Below are 25,279 nucleotides of genomic sequence, written 5' to 3'. Positions count from 1 at the left end.
AAATGTTTGTGAAACCTAATTTTAATTACTTAACTACTGTCATAAAGTCTTTTTTTTATTTAGTGCTTACAAAACTTTGTTAGCTCTTTTTTATGGCTCATGTATATATTTTACTGACCTGAATCCTGTGCAAGCCAAAGTTTTCTTTGTAGATCATTCAGTCAGTGCTTTTGCCATTATTCAATGCTTTTTAAATACATGACCAGTGCATTTTTAAAATCCTAACTGTATTGTGTTGTCTTGTAATTTGGTAAAGATGCAAATGTATAATCTGCATAGTTACTGTCGCAGGACATTGCATGTAATGTGTCGCTATGGAGATGGTGTTATCACCTTGTCAACGTCCCCCAGTCCTTCAGTGTCAAGCAACACCAGAGTTTGTCCTGTGTTATAGGGGTGTGGCACACACCACATCCAAATACCTTTAGTCTTCGACTCAATGGTGCTGCCAAGAGCAAAGCCTGAAAACATCCATAGTAGACAACATTGTTGTGACACACAGAAGAATTGGATAGTTACATGTGCACATATCTTGTTTATGAAACCAATTTGGAGCACGCACATCCCGTGTCCTCATCAGGTTCAGTTTACATAACCAAGAGTTGCAATATTTGCACTTGTGGAAAATTTTCAACAATATTACTCTACATGTGATTTCTTGCTAAATCCCCACAATTGGGTGTTGGGAATGGGTTTATTGTCTGTCCATTTCTCAAAGAAATTAACTAGTCCTAAAAGACAAACAATTCATTCCAGCACTATCTGATCAAACTGGGATCAAATCTTGTCAGTAGATAAAAATGCCTTTAAAAACAAACTCACCAGTTTGTTTTCCTGCCAGGCGGTTCATGAGGTAAGACTTTCCTGTGCGATACAGTCCCACCACAGACACCACCACCACCGGCTGGTTAATCCTGTACAGGTACTCAATGGCTCCATCACTCACACGCAGTGAACCGTTCACATTTTCCACCAAACAAATAGGCTCTGGCATTGGGCTGCACATGGTTCTCTCCAGCTCCGCAGTCTAGAGGTTGAAACATAAACTGTCTTTTAATTAAATAAAGAAAACCATAATAGATTCTTGAGATGCGTTCTGACCAATACGATGAGAATGACCTGGACATCTTCTGCACATGAACAGTCATGCCAGTACCTTAAACAAAGTTACAAAGTGACTGTATAATGTAATATTTTATATAAATACTTTTGTTGGCTGTCATTTCCTGTAACCTTCTCACTGAGTTCCCATCAGGTCAGTGCTGGTTCCATATAGAAGACGACCATTGACATTATCTGCTGTTCATAAAACACCAGCACAGGTACACTATATGGCCAAAAGTTTGTGAACACCTGACCATCACATCCATGTGTGCTTGAACATCCATTCCCATTCCCATACCCATTCCAAAACACTGGTCATTAAAAGTGAGTTGGTCCCCTTTTTGCCGTTTTATAATAGCTTCCACGGTTCTGGGACATCTTTCAACTAGATTCTGGAACATGGCGGTGAGGATGTTTCCATTCAGCTGCTGCAAGAGCATTAGTGAGGTTGGGCACTGATGTTGTGTGAAGAGGCCTGGGGTGCACTAAGTGTTTCAATTCATCACAAAGGTGTTCAGTGGGGTTGAGGTCAGGGCTCTGTGCAGGCCACTTGAGTTCTTCCCCAACCTTGACAAACCATGTCTTTATGACTCTTGCTTTGTGCACTGGGGCATTATCATACTGGAAGAAGTTCAGGCTCCTTAGTTCCAGTGAATTTAAATTCAGTAAAGCTACAGCATACAAAGACATTATAGACAATTGTGTGCTTACAACTTTGTAGTAACAGTTTTTGGGAGGCCACATGTGGGTGTTATGGTCAGGTGTCCAGAAACCTTTGGCCATATAGTGTATATATATATATATAACCAGTATTCTAATTCAGTCCTTCTAACAGCATTGTAGAGGAGCAGGCTTCTAAGTAATGCCCAAGAGGAGGATACACTCCTCGTAGAGAGGCATTTCACGATAGGGACCAGGTGTCTGACTAACCTAGTCTTTCACTGTGCCAAAGTAACAAATCTAACTTTGTGACTTTGTTGAAAGTTGTGGCATACATGCATATGCACAACATGGCACCCAGCTGATTTTGGTACTGACACTAATGGATATGAGCGGTGTCGCAGGAACCCTTCTGTATTCTTTGTTGTCTATAATAGAAACTGGATAATCTGGTATGTTCAGGTGTGGTATTCTATTACGTTCTTTCTCCCCTTTTATTTTTAAAGCAGCGGCAATAAACTATATTTGCTTATATTTACATTTGTTATAAATGTAGTTTGAAGCAATTTCAACTTTTTATGTAAACTGCTGCAACCATAAAAGTAGATCAAATGAAATATATTCAGTGTGAAAGGATTACTTAATCCAAATGTGAAGGATATTTTTATCGCTGACTTAGGTTATGTGAAAAATATTTATTCGATCTTAATTGGGGCTGTAAGGTATAATTTACAGATTTTCAAGATACACAGTAAAAGCATATTTAGAAGATCACTGTAACAAAAGCAACCAAACAAACACTTACCTAATGCTATGACTTGATCCGCAGGTACGCCAAACTGAGAGAGAAACAGAGCTGGGAGGCTTTGTACAGGCTAGTTGTGAATGCTTTACATAGTAAAGCCACCCAGACCTTTCCAATAACACAGAGCTTTCCGGGAAACCACAGGCACCAAGTGTTATTGTTATTACCTGTCCTTATATCATTACCGATCAAAACAGAAGCGTTTTTCTGCCGGCTTCAGCATCCTGGTTTGAGAAAACCGACCTTTGAAAGTTTTATCCCTTCTTTAACGTAAACTATTTGTAACATGTGTACAAATAATGGACGTTTAATTATTTATCTTTTACCTTAAGCAGTGCTAACTACGTTTGCTTTCACTTTCACACGGGAGGAGGATTCACGCCCTATTTAAGATCTTGTTTAGGACTTGTTTTCACATCGCTTGTACTTTCACATTAGACCAGTGTAAAACGTTTTCGTAACATCAAGCCATACAACTGCTCTCTCTGCCGAGGTAAGCGCGTTCACTGGGGGTGTTATTATTATAAACAACAACAACAACAACAGTAAAAACCCGGATGGTAGTCTATAGCTAATGAATTGGCCTGTATTGTCTGTTTTTTTGGTAAGGGTATATTTTTACTACTCTGATCGGGGTAAAGATGCTTTTATCCGCTATTAAATATACATCACGTAACTTCTTACTTATAAATTATGCTAAACAACTTAGAAATGAAACGTGTTCCCAACAGTGTAAATGAGTTTTAAAATAATTCATTGTGGATTGGTGATAGGATATAGCTAAACATTTATTTCACTGATCTTTGTCAAATCTGTAGGAAATTAGTGAAATTAGTGGAGATCCTATCCTTAAAAAAAATTAACCGGAAACTCTCTTCAGCACTGTTTATTTACGGAGGTCTTACTGTCTTTACATGTTTACTTTTTCCTTTCGTGATAAAGCTGTTCTCTGTCTTTGTTTGTGCTCCAGTTTGACCTCTTTTTTTTTATGTGGAAAACACCCTTAAATTACTTGGTACATTTTCTTCTTCTTCTACACAATGGTACTGTCTAGCACGCCGGGAATGCTGAAGTTGCTAAGGAGGGGGAGGTGTTGGTGCAGCTGCTTTCATTTTTATCTGTCTAATTCACCGCGGTTTTAAATTGGACATTCGCTGCAAATTGCACATATCTTTCGTAAATAATTAAAAAAAAAATACAGAAATTAAATTTAAAAAGTACTGTGGAGTGCAGAACCAATTACATATCACGTGTGTTTTTATGAATTAACCTGCTTTGTAACAATTATAATAATATAAATAATATAATAATCTCCGTTATAATGAGAGACTTCGTAAGATGATGGTTTACTGAGAAACTAAACTTTGCCCTTAGCTGACTATAGCGCCCCCTATAGCAGCGTGCGCTTGTTGTTTTATACATTCTGCTGTTACATTTCTGAACGTGACAGCATGAAATCTACTTTTTATGTTTTTGTGTATACTAAATTGTTTAAGAAATTGAAAACGTCTAAGATCAAACAAAGGCAATCTGAGTAAATACAAAATACATATTTTAAATGATAATGTTATTTATAATAGCAAAAATGTTATCCAATAATATCCAATATGTGTGAAAATGTATTTGCCCCCATAGTTACTAATTCTCCAAATCTATGAAACTGCATTCATAATGAGGTTCAGCTGGACTAGACACAACCAGGCCTGATTACTGCAAACCCTGATCAATTAATTACACTTGAAGTACCACTGGAATGTTTTGGACCTCAATTTCACATGGACAATTTCAATGTGGTTGCTGGGACTACGGTTGCTGCTATGGTTTTAGGACTGCAATTACCACATGCAGTTTTGCACTCAAGTCTCCTTTAGTGAACAGTGGATCAGTTCAACAAACAGACTTCATATAAAAACTATAATGATCTTCCCTTTACTTTCACACTATTCGTTGTTTGCCCAGATGAGGATGGGTCCCCTTTTGAGTCTGGTTCCTCTCAAGGTTTCTTCCTCATATTGTTTGAGGGAGGTTTTCTTTGCCATCATCGCCACTGGCTTGCCCATTAGAGATAAATTCACACATTTAAAATCTGTATCCTGTGTTCATATGTTTCTGTAAAGCTGCTTTGAGACAATGTCCATTGTAAAAAGCGCTATAGAAATAAAATTGAATTGAATTGTATATTTATTATTAAATTATTAAGCTTTCTCCACTCAAATGTCAAAATAATATTCATCCTCAGACAATATCAGACACTTTTATTACATTGAAATTTTTACTTTTTTGATCATCGAAAGAAATATTGTACACATTAGAGTTACATTAACAAACTTGTAGTCATTAATGATGCATATATTTCTTAATTTTATACTAAACTGAATTTTGTTTCTTTGTGACATTTTTGGCTTTCCACAGCCCCGCCTCGCGCACCCGTCAACGTCAGATAGTGAAACCAGAAACTGTATGCTACTGTCTGATCTAGTATAACTGTGGCTGTTCTGCGCGTCAATCATCTGTGAGTTACTCCAGTTGATTTACTTTATTGTGCGCATTTTTACTGTGTAAGCGTTTCTGTTATTCTTTATTATTTTTCCTGTTTGGTAGCGTCATCTATATTTATAGCATTTTACAGAACTGCTCTGAGGTTCTCATACAGATTCACTAAAGGGGTGTACCTAAAAGCAGCATGGTAGGGTTAGCGAGCTAAATTAAGCTAAAACCACTGGCTTGTCCGTAGCACGAAGGTGGATCTCGTTTCATCTGGATGGATCGCTCGTGGGTAAAGCCCATCTCCTGTCCAATCAGAGTGCTAGGTATTCTTATTGCGTCACCTTTCCTGTGGAGCTCGGCGCTCGTGTTGTAAAAGGGTCTCTGGTGCATTCATGGTGCGTTCAAACGTACAGCGATTTTATATCTCCAAGTCGCCAGTCGCTGTGCTATGAAGCCGTCAGTCGGCGTTCCTTCTACTGGTTGCCATAGTAACATAGGTGGCGCAACTAAGAAAACTGGTTGTTGTCAAAAGTGGAATGACTTTTGACAAAAAAACAGTTTTCTTGCTACTAAAATGAAACATGACTACGTTTACATGGACAGCAATCATCTAATTATTGACCTTATTCTGAGTAAGACAATAGTGTGATTAGTCTTAAATTAAGTGTTTACAGGAGTTGCTTGTAGAATTCTCCTTTCATGTTCCTGTTTTACATGTTATAGAAAATAGAACGATTAACGGCACAGGTCATTATGTCCGAATTTCTCTCCAGAATTTCACGTATCAACATACAGTTGGTCTTCGTTATGGTACCGTTTACAGTTTTGGGTGTTTCATTTTTAATTTTACAAAAGCTTCAAGTGCAGTTAATTATTAGTCATGCTATATGTGCAAATAGACAACTGCTTGAAGCCATGGGCTGCGTCCCAAACCGCTACTTACCTACTATATGATAGCCGAAATACTATGTAGTAAGTAAGTACGTGGTTTTGGACGCAGCCGTGCACTCTTGTTTGCCGTAAAATGGTTGAGCACTGCCATGTGTGAACGTGTCCTGTCACAAAATGCGGTGAAAACTCTCACTTAACAACAGAGTGATTTGAATACATAATTTAGATATCTGTAAAATAATTTCGACTAGTCAGAATGGTAATTCAAGATATGTCTATTGAGATTTGTCCTAGTCAGAATTACATTTGCAGATCTCTTTAAATAAAGATTGTTCTGCTCACAAATCCATTTGAGATATCTATAATTACATTATAGAAGTCTTTAAACAAGATTTGACTAATAATAAATTAAATTCAAGATATCTTTAATTAAGTTTGATCTAGACATAAATCATACTCAAGATAAATACAATTGTATTTTGACTAGTTATATGTTAGTTTCAGATATCTAAAATGTATTTTGGATATCTTTAATGATGAGGAACTTAAGATATCTTAAAATTGAATTGTGACTAGTCAGAAACCAAATATAAATATCTCGAAATACATTTTGTACTAGTGAAAATTCAATTTGAAATATCTCTAATTAGAATTATACAAAGTGCAAAATGAATGATAGATATCTTTAATTACAGTTTCTACTGGTAAAAACTCATTTGTAGATATCAGGAACATTTTCTAATGTAAGTCAATGGAAGTATATGTCTAGTCAAAATAACATTGTCAATATCTTCAGTGTAAATTATGACTAGTCATAATTATGTTGTAGATACCCGACGAGTCAAAATTGCTGAAGAGATATCTGGCATTGGAATTTTGTCTAGTCAAAACTAAATTATGACTAGTAGAGCCAGGGGCATTACATGATAAAATGGCTTGCCATAGAAGGAGAAGTAGTGTGTGCTCTGCGGCAAAAGTGCAAGCGCCAATTAGCTTAGGTTATGGTCTTAGCACATTTAAAGCAAAATAATAAGCATGAAACACCCTCACTTTTTGCTGCAATTGAGCAAAATCACGGTGTAGCTCCCATCTCAGTAAGTGAGTGTCATTATTAGGGTGTCATTCACTATATGTTCTCATTTATAATCTTAATATAACCATTATGAATGCAATTTCATAGATTTGGGGAATTAGTAACTCCAGGGGCAAATATATTTTCACACAAGCCCAGTTGGTATTGGATAACTTTTTTGCTACAATATCAACATTTGCAACATTATCGTTTAAAAACTGCATTTTGTGTTTACTCAGGTTGCCTTTCTTTTATCTTAGATTTTGTTTTAATCTCTTAAACAATTTAGTATGAGATGTACACAAAAACAGACGAAATCAGATCACAAATACTTTTTCACAGGACTGTACGCTTCGAGCTACGCAAAGCAGATTTCATGCGTCGTTGCATTCAGAAACATCACAGCAGAATTTATAAAGCAAAGCAAGCACATGCTGCATGCTAAGCATTGCAGCAGGGGGCGCTATAGTCAGCTAAGGGCAGAGGTTAGTTTCTCAATAAACCATCATCTTACAAAGTCTCTCATTATAACGGAAAAGTAGGCTAATTCATAAAATCGTATATAATATGTCATTGGATATGCACTCCACTGCACAGCAAAGAAATTGCGTGTTCTGTTCTGAGAGAAGGGGTTGCTGCGATTGCTACCTTGCTATTCTGGAAATGCTTGCATGGCTCTTTGACTTTATAAAGCACTGTACTACCAACTCCAGCTTTCAGGAACGGGTAATGTCACTGGAAACATTTTTTTTAAAAAAAGGTTTAAAGACTCTTTATCGCCCTCTTGAACACTCAGCTTTATTAGCACCACAGGAATGCAAGAATGCATGTTGAGTATATACGACAGGAACATGCTAAGATTTTTGACAGACATAGTCATTTGCATTTAAGTAGATACATAGGGTATGTTTCGGCACTAAGGCGTACACCTGCAGGGCATTTACATGCCCTTATATTGCATTGTTGTCTACATTGCCAAAGCCAGTACCCACTAGTTCTTGAATGAGTTTCAAAATCATCACAAGTCCTGGAAGCCTTCAACATATCATGAACTCAGCTCTCCAAAAGCATAATAGATTAAAAGTAAATATTTTAGCGATACTCTACTGTTGTATATTGCCTTTTGGTTTATAGTTGACCCTTATCCTGGTCAGACATGATGAACCACAATACTAGAGACATGATGGATTAGAACATTGAAATAAGGAAAACCTAGAAGCCTGAGGAAGTTCATGCAAGACTTCACAAAACAACCACAAAACAACCACAAGCCCTGTGACACAATCACTTGCCCCTAGTGTGTCTTAAATGTTGTTTAAAAAATGGTGATAAAATCAATAATGCTGGTTATATTACTGTCTAGCGCAAAACCATAGCTAATTTTGTATGAATATTACATTAATGTAATGTGTTTGTCTTGGTGTTGTTTTGGAATTAAACATTATTTAATTGTGTTGTTTTGTGTTGTGTTGTGTTCTGTTATGTTGTGGTGATGATGTTCAGATGTTCAAAACCATGGATGAGCCAGTATGTCTGATTAGCAGCGATTCTGAAGGACGGCTATGTGTCATGAAGAAAGCTAAAGAGATTCTGGATGGGATCACTCAGCCAGTTATTGTAGTGTCTGTGGTAGGGCTTTACCGCACGGGGAAGTCTTACCTCATGAACCGCTTAGCAGGAAAACAAACAGGTAAGAATCAACATGTGAAGAACATATTACACATCTAGCAGTCTAGGTTAATTCAATACTCCTCAGTACTATTTTGGCCTTTATGTCCTTTAAAGCTGTCAGAAGACTTTTACAGACATTGTTTAAAGGGGTTTGGGCAAAATTAAGTTATAGTAATTTCTAAACATTGAAAAAAAAAAGTCTAACAGCTCCAGTGTCCCTGGTTTGATTGATCCTGTGTTCAGGTTACTGTCTGTATAGAGTTTTGCATGTTTTTCCAATATCCTGTGTGGCTTTCCTTTGGGTTTCCTCCCACCTCCTAAAAACATCCCAGTAGGTAAATTGCTAAATTGCCCCTTGGTTTGAATGAGTGTGTGAATGTGTGTGTACATGGACTGGCATCCCTTATATGGTGTATTCCCACCTCACACCCAGTGCTCTGGATTCACTGCAACTCTGACCAGGATAAAGCAGTTACTGAAGATGACTGACTGAATTAATGAATATACTCTATATGGCCAAAAGTTTGTGGAACCCTGATCATCACACCTATATATGGGTCTTCCCCAAACTGTTGCCCTGAAAAGGAGTAAGCAGTTGAAGATGGATGGATGGATGGATGGATGGAGAACTTGAGGGTCCTGTACAGAGTCCTGTACCTCAATCCCACTAAACAGCTTTAGGATGAACTGGAAATCCAACTGCGCCCCAGGCCTTGTCACGCAACATCAGCGCCTGACCTCATTAATTCTCTTGTGGCTGAATGGGCAAATCCCCACAGCCACACTCTGAAATCTAGTGGAAAGCCTTCATGGAAGAGTGGAGGTTATTATACCAGCAAAGGGGATTGAATCTGGAATGGGATGCTCAAAAAGCACATATGGGTGTGATGGTCAAGTATTGGTCAAACTTTTTGCCATATACACAATGCAAAAAAAACAATGTTTTATGTTTTTCACCAAACACAATGCAAAAAACATTTTAAAAAATCTTAGCAAGTGAAAATATCTTGAACATTTAGCTAGTATTTTCTATTATAATATTCCAGTAAACCAAATATAAGATTATTAAACCTATTTCTAGGCATTTTTTTAGTCATTTCAAGCTTTAAATAGTCTTGTTTTGGCAGATAATTGTGCTCATTTTAAGCAGTTATTTCTAGAAAGAAGCAAAATTATCTGCAAATAGAATAAGAAAAAAAATAAAGCTTGAAATGTGTGATTACCAAATGACCTATGGCACTTTAGAGTCATAGAGCAGCTGTGAGTTGCTGATCAGGCGATGTAATAGGGAAAATGTAATAGCAAAATTATTTATTTATCTTTCATACTGTGACAGTTTGGTATGTGTAAAAGTAAATTATTAATTATACGATTATGAAGTATAAACATCGAGCACATTAGGTAACAGAGAGATGAAGAGATCAGGAAACATGGAGGGATGTGAGAATTAAGGCTTCACATTATTTATTCATTCCGCAGTAATAGTTTATTCTTTACACTGAAATTACACACATGGCTCTCTTGGTCCTAAAAAAACACACTGTACGCTTATTTGGAGGCACAAAGAACAAAGTAGGGCACTGAAAGTAGACGACAAATCAGATGTCTTGGTTTTAAGCAAATGTATGATTCATATAGGATTGTGCTGTAGGCCTACATGGTATGAGTTTTACTTAATAGAATTTTTGCTGAAGTAAAATGGAATACTGTAGATGCTCCTAACTATAATATTTGAATAATATAATTATACAGTATTTTATAATGCAAAAAACAACAGCTTCCAGTCCTGTGAGCCAAAAACAGGAACCTGAGGTTACATTGAGCACAGACTCACCAACACTGATCAGCTGAAGATTGGGAAAGGACCAAGTGATATTTTTCCAACCCTCAGCTGTTCAGGTTCGGTGAGCCTGTGCCCACTGTAACCTCAGATTCCTGTTTATAGCTCACAGGAGTGTAACCAGATGTCATCTTTTATTTTTTCAGCCTGTCCACCTCAAACTTTGATGTGTTGTGCTTTCTGAGGTTCTTTTCTCTAAAGAGTGATTATTGAGGGCCCATAGGCTTCTTGTGAGCTCAAACCAGTCTCCTTTCCGACCACAGAACTACCGCTCATTGGATTTTTAAAAAATGTTTTTGCACCATTCTATCTGAATTCTAGTGACTCTTGTGTGTCAGATCAGCTGTCAAATAACAGGAGATCAGCTGTGCTTTCAGTTAAATTTGATAGTCCAGCTATGTACTCTATTGATTAAGTTTACTTAATTGTTTAAGTGTTGAAAAATAACTAAACATTTGTGGCATGTTGTTCAGAATCAGCTTGATAGGCCGACTTATGACAGTCTAGTTTGTGGTTTCCTGACTGGAAGGTGTCTAAAGAAGTCTAACCATGTATATTTATGTATATCTGTAATATATAGTATATAATATTACAAAAGAATATATATAGCAACATGGGTAATAATATATTTTTTGTGGTTGTTTCAGGCTTTGCACTAGGCAGCACCATAGAGTCAAAAACTAAAGGCATCTGGATGTGGTGCGTTCCACACCCCATTAAAACAGGACACACTCTGGTGCTGCTGGACACTGAGGGACTCGGGGATGTGCACAAGGTATGGGCAACACGTGAGAAGACTAACTAATGTAAAGCACCTGATCGGTTATGAAACATATAATTTGCAATGAGTTTTTATATACTGCATTTTTAAATACAGATTATGCTGTAAAGTTCAATTACTTATTTATTTCAAATGCACACACAAATGTAATATTTTTAGACCTGTCATACAGGCCTAAAAGGCATTAAGGAAATACTACATATATATACGTGAGAGGACCCAAAAATTCACAGAATTGTTTTTGTTTTTAAACTAGTGGGTTTTTTTTTTTTTTATAGCATTTGTCCTTTAATCCCCTTCAAAGTATTCTCCATGTGATGCTATAAACTTGTCCCAGCATTTCTCCAATTCCTGGAAACATTTCCTGTAGTCATCTTTTGTTATCATGTCTAGAGACTTTTTTTTAAAGAGTTTTTTTTCTGGATTTTTTCCACGGTGGCGAATATTTTTCCCTTCAGTCTCATTTTTTAATTTCGGGAACAAAAATAAGTTGCATGGAGGATGTGATGTGATAACTGCATTGTTTCTGGTTATTAACTCCTTGGTTGTCAACACAGTGTGAGCAGGTGCATTGTTTCCATAGACACCTAAGCACATCAATGTAAGCGTTTTAACATCGAAGTGCTTAGGGAGAGCATCAGGAAAAAATGTTCTGGGAAACGTGTGTATCGCATCACAAGGAGAGTACTTTGAATTACTTTGTTTTACAATTCCGGGAATTGTTGGGTCCCCTTCGTATACTGTATCACCTCTGAAGGTGTGTTGTGGTGTCTGGCTCCAAGCCATTAGCAGCAGATCCTTTCAGTCCTGTAAGTTGTGAGGTGGGGCCTCCATGGATCAGACTTGTTTGTCCAGCATATCCCACAGATGCTTGATCAGGGTGAGATCTGGGGAATTTGAACTTGAAGTCTTTGTCATGTTCCTCAACCCATTCCTGAACAATTTTTGCAGTGTGGCAGGGAGCATTATCTGGCTGAAAGAAGCCGTTGCCATTAGGGAATATCGTTGCCATTAAGGGGTGTACTTGGTCTGCAACAATGTTTAGGTAGGTAGTATGTATCAAAATAGCATCCACATGAAGGCCAGGACCCAAGGTTTCCCAGCAGAACATTGCCCAGAGCATCACACTGCCTCTGCCAGCTTGCCTTCTTTCCATAGTGCATCCTGGTGCCATCTCTTCCCCAGGTAAGCGACACACACACACACACACACACACACACACACACACACACACACACACACACACACACACACACAGCCGTCCACATGATGTAAATGAAAACGTGATTCATCAGACCAGGCCACCTTCTTCCATTGCTCCATGGTCCAGCTCTGATGCTCATCTGCTCATTGTAGGCACTTTTAGCGGTGGACAGGGGTCAGCATGGGCACTCTGACTGGCCTGCAGCGACGCAGGTCCATACACAGCAAACTGTGATGCACTCTGTGTTCTGACACCTTTCTATTATAGACAGCATTAACTTTTTCAGCAATTTGTGCTACAGTAGCACTTCTGTGGGACCAGACCAGCTAGCCTTCACTCCCTAAATGCATCAATGAGCCTTGGGCGCCCATGACGCTGTAGATGGTTCACCATTTGTCCTTCCATGGACCACCTTTGGTGGGTACTAAACACTGCATACCGAGAACACACCACAAGACCTGCCGTTTTGGAGATGGTATGACCCAGTCATCTAGCCATCACAATTTGGTCCTTGTCAAAGTCGCTCTGAACCTTATGCTTGCTCATTTTTTTCTGCTTCCAACACATTAACTTTGAGAACTGATTCTTCACTTGCTGCCTAATATATCTGCCATTGTAACAAGATGATCAATGTCATTCAGTTCACATGTTGGTGGTTTTAATGTTATGGCTTATCAGTGTGTATGTATAGTTTGTTTTTTGTGCAGCTAGTTTTTTAATGATTGCTTGTACTGATGATTGAGGAAAAATGATAGTCAGCTTTATAGAGTGTGATGATCTGTGTCAGATCATTTAAGCACACCAAATCACTTTTAATGGCTTTTAGGGTGATGAAAAGCATGACACATGGATCTTCTGCCTGGCTGTCCTGCTCAGTAGCACTCTGGTCTACAACAGCCTTGGGGTCATAGACAACAATGCACTTGAGAAGCTACAGTATCCTTTACTGAATAACACACAAATACAGTACACAAACACAAGATACACATGATACTGCTGTTTTCTTGAACAATACTCCCTGCAGCTTTGTGACAGAACTGACTGAGAACATCCAAGTGAAAGCACAGAGAGGTGCTGACGATGATGACTCAGCAGAGTTCATGCGAGTCTTCCCCTCCTTCATCTGGTCTGTGCGAGACTTCACGCTGAAGTTGGAGAAGGAAGGCAAGGCTATCACAGCTGATGAATATCTGGAAAGTGCTTTGGCGCTTAAAGCTGGTGAGCAAAGACAGGTGCTATGGTTTCTAAATATTCCTGCATTTATGGCTATTTTCAAACAACCAGTTACAGACTTATATATAATTTAATTAACGTAGGTCATTTTGAATTTTTGCAGTAGAAAATGCTTTTTTTTTAATAAAAGTAAATTTTCAATAAACTGTGGTTCAAATATCAGACTTTAATGTTCACTTCTGTGCTTTTTCAAGTACAAGGATCATAAAATTAATCATTAAAAACCCACCAGAGCAGAGCAGAGCATCATTCTGCATTAGAAAACCAATTGCAGCCTGGCAATCACTAATAATATATAGACAAATTTAATAACTGAAATATATGGTTTATAGTCACAATTTGTTACAATTTTGTTACAATCTTCAGATTGTAAAATGTAGATTGCAATGGCCTCCAATATAGTTGAGCATTTTATGTTCATAAAATGTGTATTAATTCTATGCAATATTAAATGTTATACTACAAATTATTTAGAAATTATTTGTTGACTGTGTTCTGATCATTTGAGACTTGCAGGTTGTTATTTTCAGGCGCATGAATAATTTGCTCTTATAAGGGCAGCTTTGGGAGTTTTTTTGGATTGGGCATAAACTAATATCTCAATTTGTACCAATCCAGTATTTTCACTGTAAGAAATAAAAGCTCCTGTCTTGATTCAACAGGTGGTGTTTCATTCAAAGTATGCCACCAAAGTGGCATTTCTAAACCCACTTGGATCAGAATTTGTGTACTTACCTGTACTTACCCACTTGTGTAGTTACCTGGTGAGACCCCACTTAGCAAATCGTGTTTGTGATGTATTTAGTTCACCTCACTTCCACATAAATAGGCTGCTTCACTAAAATACTAAAAAAAAAACAGAAAAGACTAAATACAACATAGTTTACTGTGTAGGAAACAAGTTCTCTAAAGTAAATCAGACACTCAATGCAGCATTAATCACTTAAAAAATTATAGAGGAATTAGCCACTTGTAAGGGTATTGTGTGTGAACGGCACAAAAATTACAAGACCGACAACACATTTGCCCAGAGGACTACATTTGTCATCAGTTATCTGTAAACATTGATGTGAAATCTATCCTCGGTCCACCATGCTCACTCAGTTTTTAAAAAGAAGGAGAGGAGCGGATTTGATTGAACATAACCACACCTCCTGATGATGTATTCCTTATAAACCAACTCCTTTTGACATTTGTACTGCACACATACACAGAATAAGTGAGAGAAGAAATATGTCATACATTGATTAAAGATTGAAGACTAAAATGACACATACACAGTCTACATTTTAAACCCTATTCCTTTTTTTTTTAGGTTTTTCCTCTCATATTGAGCCACCGTGCTCACTTAGTTTTATTTTTTATTTTTTTAAAGAATGAGAGGAGCAGATTTGAGTGCTTATTACCCAACCACACCTCTTAATAATGTATTCTTTAGCCCAGCTAGATTTTTTTTTTTACAATTGTATTGCACACATACACAGAACAGGTGAGATAAGCCCTGGAAGGTGTAAATTGATTTACATACTGGCTCCTAGATAAATGTGTCCTACTATGACTAAAATGAAAAACTCATGTTTAAACCTTAATCCTTTCTTAAATTTCTAGGTTCTTCCTCTAGTATTGAGAAGTTCAACCTGCCCAGACGCTGTTTGCGTCACTTTTTCGCAGAACGCCGGTGTTTTGTATTCCCACGGCCAGCCGGAGATGATGACCTGGCAAGGATGGAGGAGCTGTCTGAGACGGATCTCAGGCCACAATTTCTGCAGCGTGCTCAGGAGTTCTGCAGCTATGTGTTTAGCAGTGCCAAGCCAAAAACCTTAACAGGGGGGCGGATGCTCATCGGCAGTGGTCAGTAATCACCCGTTACAGCTGCATTCTGAATGAGTGTCAAAAAATTCAGAATCTTTGCTACATGGTAAATGTTGCTTTTATTTGTTTTGTCAGCTCTGTGCAGTCTAGCGGAGGTGTATGTGGAGGCAATTCGTAGTGGCCGGATTCCTTGTCTGGAGAATGCAGTGGTGTCTTTGGCTCAGATCCAGAATGAGCGAGCAGTGGAACAGGGCCTGCAGGTCTACCAGAGTCAGGTTTTTGAGTCAGTGTGCTTTCCACTTGACCCATCTGTACTATCAGACATCCACAGAAAAGCAGAGACTGCAGCTATCGATGCCTTCATCAGCATTTCCTTCAATGATACTGAGCAAAAAGCACAGCTGAAGCTCATGGTACCTTACAAACACAAAGCATACACGCACAAATACACACAGAGAAATAAAATCAGTCTGTAGGACTATAAAATAATATTTATAGAAACATCTAACATTAACATTAGTTTACTATCACACACACAAACACTCTCTCTCTCTCTCTCTCTCTCTCCACTACAAGGAAGAGATCCAGACTGTGTATCAGGAGCTGTGTGGTCAGAATCGTGAGGAATGTTCAAATGTGTGTAAGCTGGAGCTGACACAGGTGTTTACTCCTCTGGAGGAGGCTGTAAATGATGGTTCATTTATGCACCCTGGAGGATACACAGAGTACCGTGATAAACTCCAGAGCTGCACAAATGAATACAGAGCACGCACACACAAACAGATGATGGTATGACAGCAAATACATTTTCTTTCTTGTCTGAACAAGAAAATTAGAACAATTACATAGATGCAATACATGAGGCAATAGTGTGCGTGTGTGTGTGTGTGTGTGCGTGTGTGTGTGTGTGTGTGTGTGTGTGTGTGTGTGTGTGTGTGTGTGTGTGTTTGTGTGTGTGTGTGTTTTACAGAGTGAGGAAGTGTTGCATGAGTATCTGAGGGAGAAGGATCAGTTTGTGAATAATATTCTTTTAGCTGATCAGCGCCTGACTGAAGCAGAGCAATACAAGGAAGGTACAGGCACACACACACACACACACACACACACACACACACACACACACACACACACCTACCTCTTTTACCTATACTCATGGATGTAAAGGCTGTAAAGAGGCCCTATTCAACACAGACACAACATAAATCTGAATAAAGCTACTTCACTTTACTATCCATACATGGCCAAATACAATACAACATTTCCGTATAATAATATAGACACATGTTTTCCTCTTTAACATAAATCAATACAATTAACATAAATATATTTAGGTTTAATTGTGACTTAATATTCAGATACAACAGTCTACAATACAGACTGCTACTTTTGTCCACCATCTGAAAGAAGCAGTCCATGAAAGTTAGATATGCTGCCAAAAAAACATTACATTGTTTGTCTAATGTTAACAGTAACAAACTGCCAACTAGCTGAATTGCTACTAACTAGCTAACATTAACTTTCTCAGATACTAGCTAGTTAAGTTGGTAGTTCAGCTGAGCAGTTTGATGAAAATGTGTTACACAAGCTAATGTTACATTCCAACAATGTTTAGCTTCACCAGCTAGCAAGCTAAATATATATGTAGTTACCAATTAGTAACTAAGGGTTGTTATAGCACTTTCCCAATGTTGGGTTATTTTTAACCCAGTATATTGAGTATATTTCCCTACCTAGACCTAGAGGTTAAAAATGACCCAACCGATGAGTTTGTTTATTATTATTATTATTATTATTATTATTATTATTGTTGTTGTTGTTGTTGTTGTTGACATAGAAATATCTTTTAAAATATAATTTTTTCTGCAATTTGTAGTCACAAACATGTAATTCTGTACTAGACTGCACAGAGACAGAATGGTGCAGCAGTCGGGGCTGCAGCTGTGTGTTTACAATTTAACTATAAATATAACTATGAGCTTATATGTGCTGTTTGTCTCCAAAAAGTGTCACTAGGCTAACATGACTGAGTGCTCTGTCATGAATAACATCATGTATTATTGCAGATTAATAGCACCCACGAAAAACACTCATTTTAAATTTGAACATAATTGGGTAACACCTGTGAGGTTAGTTCAGAATATGCATAACATTAATAAGCTAACAAGAAATTAATCAGCCTACAAAAATAACGTTCATTATAGCTTTACCTAACACTGACTGTGGTGAGTTTATTTATTTATGAATAGTAAAGAACGAGACATTAATTACCTGAAATCAGTCAACCACATGAGATATACAGTGGTGCTTGGAAGTTTGTGAACCCTTTAGAATTTTCTATAATTCTGCATAAATATCACCAAAAACAACATCAGATTTTCACTCAAGACCTAAAAGTAGATAAAGAGAACCCAATTAAACAAATGAGACAAAAATATCATACTTGGTCATTTATTTATTGAGGAAATTGATCGAATATAACATATCTGTGAGTGGCAAAAGTATGTGAACCTTTGCTTTCAGTATGTGATGTGACCCCCTCGTGCAGCAATAACTGCGACTAAACGCTTTCAGTAACTGTTGATCAGTCCTGCACATCGGCTTGGAGGAATTCCTCAGTATAGAACAGCTTCAACTCTGGGATGATGTTGGGTTTCCCCACACGGACTGCTTGCTTCAGGTCCTTCCACAACATTTCTATTAGATTAAGGTCAGGACTTTGACTTGGCCATTCCAAAACATTAACTTTATTCTTCTTTAGCCATTCTTTTGGTAGAATGACTTGTGTGCTTAGGGTCATTGTCTTGCTGCATGACCCACTTTCTCTTGAGATTCAGTTCACAGACTGATGTCCTGACATTTTCCTTTAGAATTCACTGGTATAATTCAGAATGTATTGTTCCATCAATGATCATCCTGGCCCAGATGCAGCAAAACAGGCCCAAACCATGATATTACCACCACTATGTTTCACAGATGGGATAAGGTTCTTATGCTGGAATGCAGTGTTTTCCTTTCTCCAAACATAACACTTCTCATTTAAACCACAAAATTCCTTTTTGTTCTCATCTATCCACAAAACCTTTTTCCAATAGCCTTTTGGAGTGTCCATATGTTCTTTAGCAAACTGCAAAAGGGCAGCTTTTCGTTTGTTCTTTTTGAGAGCAGTGGCTTTCTCCTTGCAACCCTACCATGCACACCATTGTTGTTCAGTGTTCTCCTGATGGTGGAATCATGAACATGAACATTAGCCAATGTGAGAGAGGCCTTATGTTGCATAGAAGTTACCCTGGGTCCTTCTGTGACCTTGCAGACTATTACATTTAGCTCTTAGAGTGATCTTTGTTGGTCGACCATTCCTGGGGAGGGTAACAGTGGTCTTGAATTTCCTCAATTTGCACACACTCTGTCCGACTGTGGATTGGTGGAGTCCAAACATTTTAGAGATGGTTTTGTAACCTTTTCCAGCCTGATGAACATACTTTTTCTGAGGTCTCAGAAATCTCCTTTGTGCCATGATACACTTTGCCTTTGTCTCCATGTGCCAGGATACACGTCCACAAACATGTGTTGTGAAGATCAGACTTTGATAGATCCCTGTTCTTTAAATAAAACAGGTCGCTCACTCACACCTGATTGTCATCCCATTGATTGAAAACACCTGACTCTAATTTCATCCTCAAATTAACTGCTTAGATGTTCATCTACTTTTTCCACTCACAGATATGTAAAATTAGATCATTTTCATCAATAAATAAATGACCAAGTATAATATTTTTGTTTAATTGGGTTCCCTTTTTCTAATTTTAGGACTTTTGTCATATTTATGCAGAAATATAGAAAATTCTAGCTTTCACAAACTTTCAAGCACCACTGTACAGTATATTTATAACTTTATTTTTAAGCAAAGCAGCAGGCTGGATCAGCAAGTTCTGTCCATTACAAATTGTACCATTAAAATTTAACAAGACATGTCACAATATCTAAACCAACATTTCAATTTGTTACCAAATTACCCCAATAATAAAACAATTACCCCAATTAAACTACCCAATATGTCTTAGCCGGTGGTTTGGCTAAAAGAACAACATAACAGAGACAATCAGGCAAACAGAGGTTTTGTGACAGTAGGTGAATGTTCATTCAATCATTAGGTAACGTATTGAATTGTAACTTACCATTAAGCTTGCATGGTTAATAAAACTGTATTGAACCAACAAGTGACAGGACAGGGACACTTCAGGGGCCAATCAGATTTCAGCTGGGGCTAATGCCCCTGTGGCCCTGCTGCCCCTGGATCCACCTCACAATGTTTCAAAATGTTTCACAGCTCTATTTCTCTGTGTGCATACTCATATGTACACTCATTTTTGTTTATGTACTTCTCAGTGGAGCGTTTGAAAAAGGAGGTTCTTGAGCAGAAGAACAAATCTTTAGAGGAGATGAAGCAGTTTCAAGAACAGACATTACAGGACCAGAAGAGGACCTATGAGCAACACGTAACCCAGCTGCTGGAACGCATGGAGAAAGAGAGTGCGAGAGCAAAGGAGGATAACGAACGAGTGCTGGATGCTAAACTTAGAGTAAGAAATGACAGACATCAATACTTTTTTATGTTAATACCAAGCATTTTTGATTAAATATATTAAGTAACAATACATCATGTGTTATATTGCACAGAGGGAATAACAAGCAGGGAATATCACAAAGCAATGCCACATTTTAATGTTTCAGGTTAGGTTTTTATTTATGTACCCACAGTAGGTTTTCCAGTCAGTTATTTGGCAAAAATTTGACTATCATTTATTTCTTAGGTGTTCCACACAAACATGTACCAACTTTAAGTTGTCGTCTTAAAGTTGGGGCAGTTGTGGCTTGGTGGTTAAGGCTCCTGACATGCAGGGGTACACATATGTGATAAACAAAGACTCATTATCATTATCATTATCATTCATGAATATCTTCAGGAATATTTCTCATAATTACCCAGAAATTACTTCCCCAGATCATTCCTGTAGAGTGAGAGAATTAAAATTATTATTAATTAAAATACTAGAAATTTTAATAATAATGATTTTTTTCAAACAGGGCATCAGTTTAATTAATAAAATAATCTCAAAATGAGCTATGACATGATTATTGTAATTTAAGTTATAAGTTAAGAAATAGTAATAATTTCCCTGTTATCATAAAGATTTTATTTACATCAAATTTGGTGAATCTGATGGTTTGTAGAACTCATTTGTTAAAAGCAAAGTTAAATAAAAAATAGGAAAGTTGTGCATCATTCCTATGCCTTTGAAAAAAGATGAGATTACACATTTTCACACTTCCTGTGTTTTCACACAAATTCTCAGATTTTATGTGTTTGAAAGGACAGTGCTTCTTGGGATTTTTAACCAGATGTTTGGAGGACTTTTTGTCTTTGTTGAGAGACAGTCTTGTCTTTCCTGACTCTGCCCCCTTGGTTCAGAATGGCCTGGGGGCTTGTGCGTTGGGGCCATCCTGGTTGTAGGTCTTCCAGATTAGAACCTAATGTGAGCTTTAGAGGACACTTTATGACCCTCCCAGACAGGCAGAAAATTGAATTTATGTAAGCAAGAAATGTCTACACTAACCCTTTGTTGACCTTACATGGTATGGTTTATGGGTCAGACAAGAAAGGTAATATTTTAGGGGTTATATTGCTGGCAGAGTTCCTACACTCGCTATTCTCTGTATATGCTGACTACATAGGATATTAATGTATAATACTTTATGCACAAACAAACATTTAAGAGTCAGACACAGAAAAAGCTTGACTGCAGTAAACGTCCATGTATTGTCATAAATACATTGTTACAAAATATTTAATAATTGAAAATGTGTTACTATGTGTTTATTCAAAGTCCTTTTCTTAACTTGATTGATAAAAGCCATTTGGCCAAAAGTTTTATGAAATGCATGTTTTGATGTAGTCATATATATACTTGTATGTTAGGGAACTAAAAATAGCATATGGGTTCTTTAGAAGATCAATGTGGATCTTTTTGCCTTTGAATACACAAATATGATATTAATTCTAAGAGGCAGAGAAATGGAATTTCCACCTGTTTTTGGGATGCCCGTGTTTGAGTTTATTTGTGAGGTCACTCCACAGTAATGGTTAATGGCTTATATGAAAGTCAACACTTAGAGCTTTAAGAATTTACACTTTTTTTTAAATAAGTATTTCTTTTTTTAAGCTGGCATACTAGGTTTAAATGTTTTTATTTTATTGTTACAGTTGCAATCAAAATTATTCAACCCCCATTGCAAATCAGGTTTATTGTCAAAATGTACTGACTTTCAGTTGTTTACAGTGAACAAATCAAACAAAAGCAATAGAAATAGTTGTGCTCTTTGTTTTATCTCTGTGCCAGTGTTATTGTGGAGAGGTGTGTATTGTTTGCCCAGCAGGGGGCTCTCACCCCTCTCCTTTCCTATCACCCTGTTCACCAGCAGCTAAACATATGAGTCATAATACTCTACACACAGAATCCCAACAGTGTCCTGACTAATCTTGCTACAGAATTGCAGTGATAAAATAATTAATTTGTTTATACTGATTGAAAATGTCCTATAAGTCGATTTCCATTCTGCTGGAGGAATGGAATGCTAGTGTACTGTGAGAAAGGATTACAGATTAGTATTCAGTCTGGCACCTCTAATAAGAATACATTAGGCTTAGTGTAACATTTCATTTTAAAAGCAAGTGATCAAGTTGGTAAAAAAAACCAAAAACATTTATTATATAATGTAGGCTATAGAAATGCAAAATTAAGATCAGAATTGAACATCAATTAAGACGCATCAAGATGAATAAGGCGCTGATTTTTAATTCATTGACAATCATAATCGAATCAAATTGTGGTAACAGTTGATGGCTTTGTGACATATGGCAAATGATGAGCAGGAATGTTCCTTTCAATTGTTTCCTGAGCGTCTCCTTGTTGTTTTCCAAAGCATTTTGTTTGTAACAACATAGTGTGCGCTTATATAGTGAAGGTAACATTGAACTGAATTTAGCGGTCACATATCTTGTGGTTTGTGTGTTGCAGGAACAGAGGATTCTGATGGAAGAAGGGTTTAAGGAAAGAGCGGCTCAGATGAATGTAGAGATTGAAAGTCTGAAAGGAGAGATGAAGAATGACGACGAGTCAAAGCGATCTACACTCGGTATGGTAGTGGACGGAGTGGGCATTGCAGCAAGTCTGTTCCTGCCTGGCATCATCCCTAAAGCTGCTGGTATTGCCGTATCATACTTATCACGATTTTTGGATCGCAAGAAGTAGTTGTACACTGTGGTGCACACAATTCCGAATATTTACTTTCAACTTATTAACTAGGCAAATTTGAAATTAATAAAAAAATCACAAATCTTCAAACCCAGGGTAAAAAGTGAGCAAAATGTACATAAGTTGCTCTCAAATAGCAACAACTCAAAAGTGGTAATTAGTATTACAACGGAATTTAAACTGTATGTAGTTGTAAATGAGGATATGGATTGAGGCTCTAAGACTATTTAAGGTAATAGGAAAATTTGTTTACAGAGATGCATGATGGGCTTTTTGTTCATCAGTATTTTTTATTGTTTCAGTTGGACTCATCTTAGATTTAATCCTTTACAATTTTTAACCATTTTATCTGTTCCTCTATCAAGTTATGTAGTCTCTTCTAGCAGTAATTTGAAGAAAATTATGGTGATGAAGCCTTTAAAAGTTATCACAGAAATTTTCATAATAAGTAACTTCCATTTTATTAGACCACAATCTAATATGTACTCCAGCAGTGTGACTTAGGTTCAGTTAGTTAGGTTCAATTGTAGTGTCAGACTTGGATTTATTATTTTTTTTAAATGCTTTTTTTTTTTTTTTAATTCTGTGCTTTTACAATTAAAAACTTATGTTACATTAAGTTATGCTGAGCACCTTTGTCATTGTTTGTCATGTGCTTGTTTTGCCCTTTTTGACTCCTATACAAAATGCACTGATTTAAAAATAAAGCTATATTCATAAGTGGGTTTTTCCCCCCCAGACTAACCAATCTCTAGGATCTTGACTTGGAAATTGAAAAAAGAATTTACGGTGACATAACTGGGTAATTATTCCTACTAGCAGGGACATCTTTGATTTACTCATTCTGTCATCATGTCTTTTCCTTTCACCCACTATTTTTATGGCCAAGTGCCATTTTACTGTTGACACATTTACATACCTTCCCTTTTATTAACAATTTTCCAATGCTCTAATTCCTCACTATTCTTGCAAATTTTCTGTGCTACTAGAATTCTGGTTTAATGTGATCATATGTCAGATCTAACCTGATGGTAATTCCAATAAATGTCGGGTAAAATACACCTTATTTCTGAATACCTTTCAACAAAACATTGGCTCATGTGCTTGTCCACTGCTGTGTCCAGTGTTTTTTGTTTTTTCCTGTTCGTTTTAATTTGTGATATTAATACCTTTACATATACTTGTTTATATACAGTATTTATACACACACAACACCTCATTTTCACTCATTTATTGTTGTGCAAAATGAAACATTTTCATATGTCCAACATATGTCCTAAATCCTAAATACATTTCAAAGCTAGTAAGTTTATTTAAACTTATTTAAATTTATTATGTTCTTTTGTTTTGTTTTTCACTGAAAATGAATATGCAGTATTTTTTTTTTTAAAAATCATCCTACTCAACGGGAAATGCAATTGCTATCATTTTGAAATAAACATGCATTGGCATTAATGGTTGTCATTTTCAAGACATTAAAGTATAAAACCATCAAATATAGATTTGTGTGTATTGTATGGTTGAACTTTATCCTGGTTATAAAAATCTATACAATCTACTAATTCTACAAAGTAAATAAAATTATTAGACCAAATAAAAGTGTGCACTAGATGATTTAATTCAGTGTGAAACTGTATGCTTCCTGAAGACAAATGTACAGAAGTATCCTCGGGAATCTTTAAGCTATAAGAAGACATGGATAAACTAAAATTGCTAAAAATGTTAATTTAAGACTAAAGTTCATTTTAAACAAGACTATCAATATAAGATATGCATTAGTAAAAAAAAAAAAAAAAAAAAAAAAAAGAATCAGAAACATGTTAGAAGAATTTACAGCTCATCAGGCATGTTCTTCTGCTGTATGTTGTCAGATTCTGGATGAAAGACTATTCCATCCTTCTCTCTCCAGCTAAGGGTGTAATTGATCATTCTCTTTCTTGAAAGCATTTCTTCAATCTAAACAGAAAATGCAATCAAATTTTACATTATGTATTACAAAACATCATCTTCATTTCAAAACTTTTTGATCAGGACATGTACAGTCAATGTACTCCTGCACAGTTTTGAAGACATTTAATGTTCGTGTAATTACAATGTCTATAACATAATCAATAATATATAACTGCACTACAACACTGCATTCTTTAGGCTATAATTGTATTATTGACAGGGAAAATAGAAGAGAATAAAATATGATGAGTACTCACCTTCTTCAAAATATTTGCCTTCATGGACGGGTCATTTAAATCTGTCATTGTTTGTGATCTCACCTTAATTTTCAGTACTTGTTTTTTCTTAGGTGTAGTAACTGTAAAGTCATGCAAACACTCAATTAAGAGTATGAAGGTGAACTAGATGATGCCATATTGGCTACTACTACATTCCAGAAATTTATACTGACAAAAG

At 36.8% G+C, this 25,279-nt stretch overlaps 2 protein-coding genes across 5 annotated transcripts in view; one reads left to right on the top strand and one right to left on the bottom strand.

Moving 5' to 3' along the window:
- Positions 1-2,886, bottom strand: part of LOC108280465 (guanylate-binding protein 1) — an 8,478-nt gene extending 5,592 nt beyond the window's left edge. The window contains exons 1-3 of the mRNA XM_017495452.3: positions 2,570-2,886; positions 823-1,027; positions 334-461 (exon numbers count right to left, since the gene is read on the bottom strand). Of these exons, the coding sequence (XP_017350941.1) occupies positions 334-461; positions 823-1,006 (312 nt within the window). The 5' untranslated portion in view covers positions 1,007-1,027; positions 2,570-2,886. The remainder of the gene's footprint in view (positions 1-333; positions 462-822; positions 1,028-2,569) is intronic.
- Positions 2,887-2,900: 14 nt separating this feature from the next.
- On the top strand, positions 2,901-24,373 carry LOC108280462 (guanylate-binding protein 1). 4 transcript variants are annotated; one of them, XM_017495448.3, is made up of 12 exons: positions 2,901-3,062; positions 4,982-5,081; positions 8,523-8,709; positions 11,178-11,305; positions 13,342-13,451; positions 13,540-13,733; positions 15,357-15,599; positions 15,696-15,973; positions 16,137-16,349; positions 16,531-16,633; positions 19,947-20,140; positions 22,637-24,373. In XM_017495448.3, the coding sequence occupies exons 3-12, from the start codon at positions 8,523-8,525 to the stop codon at positions 22,868-22,870; spliced, it is 1,884 nt and encodes a 627-aa protein (XP_017350937.1). In that variant the 5' UTR covers positions 2,901-3,062; positions 4,982-5,081; the 3' UTR covers positions 22,871-24,373. The 4 variants fall into 4 exon arrangements, with proteins under 4 accessions (XP_017350937.1, XP_017350936.1, XP_047018496.1 ...); XM_017495447.3 differs by lacking the exon at positions 4,982-5,081; XM_047162540.2 differs by lacking the exons at positions 2,901-3,062; positions 4,982-5,081 and adding an exon at positions 7,668-7,745 and having other exon boundaries at positions 15,420-15,599.
- The last annotated feature ends 906 nt before the right edge of the window (positions 24,374-25,279 follow it).

The sequence above is a fragment of the Ictalurus punctatus genome, chromosome 20 (assembly GCF_001660625.3).
Source record: "Ictalurus punctatus breed USDA103 chromosome 20, Coco_2.0, whole genome shotgun sequence".
Taxonomy (NCBI): Eukaryota; Metazoa; Chordata; class Actinopteri; order Siluriformes; family Ictaluridae; genus Ictalurus; species Ictalurus punctatus.
This window is presented reverse-complemented; position numbering and strand designations above follow the sequence as displayed.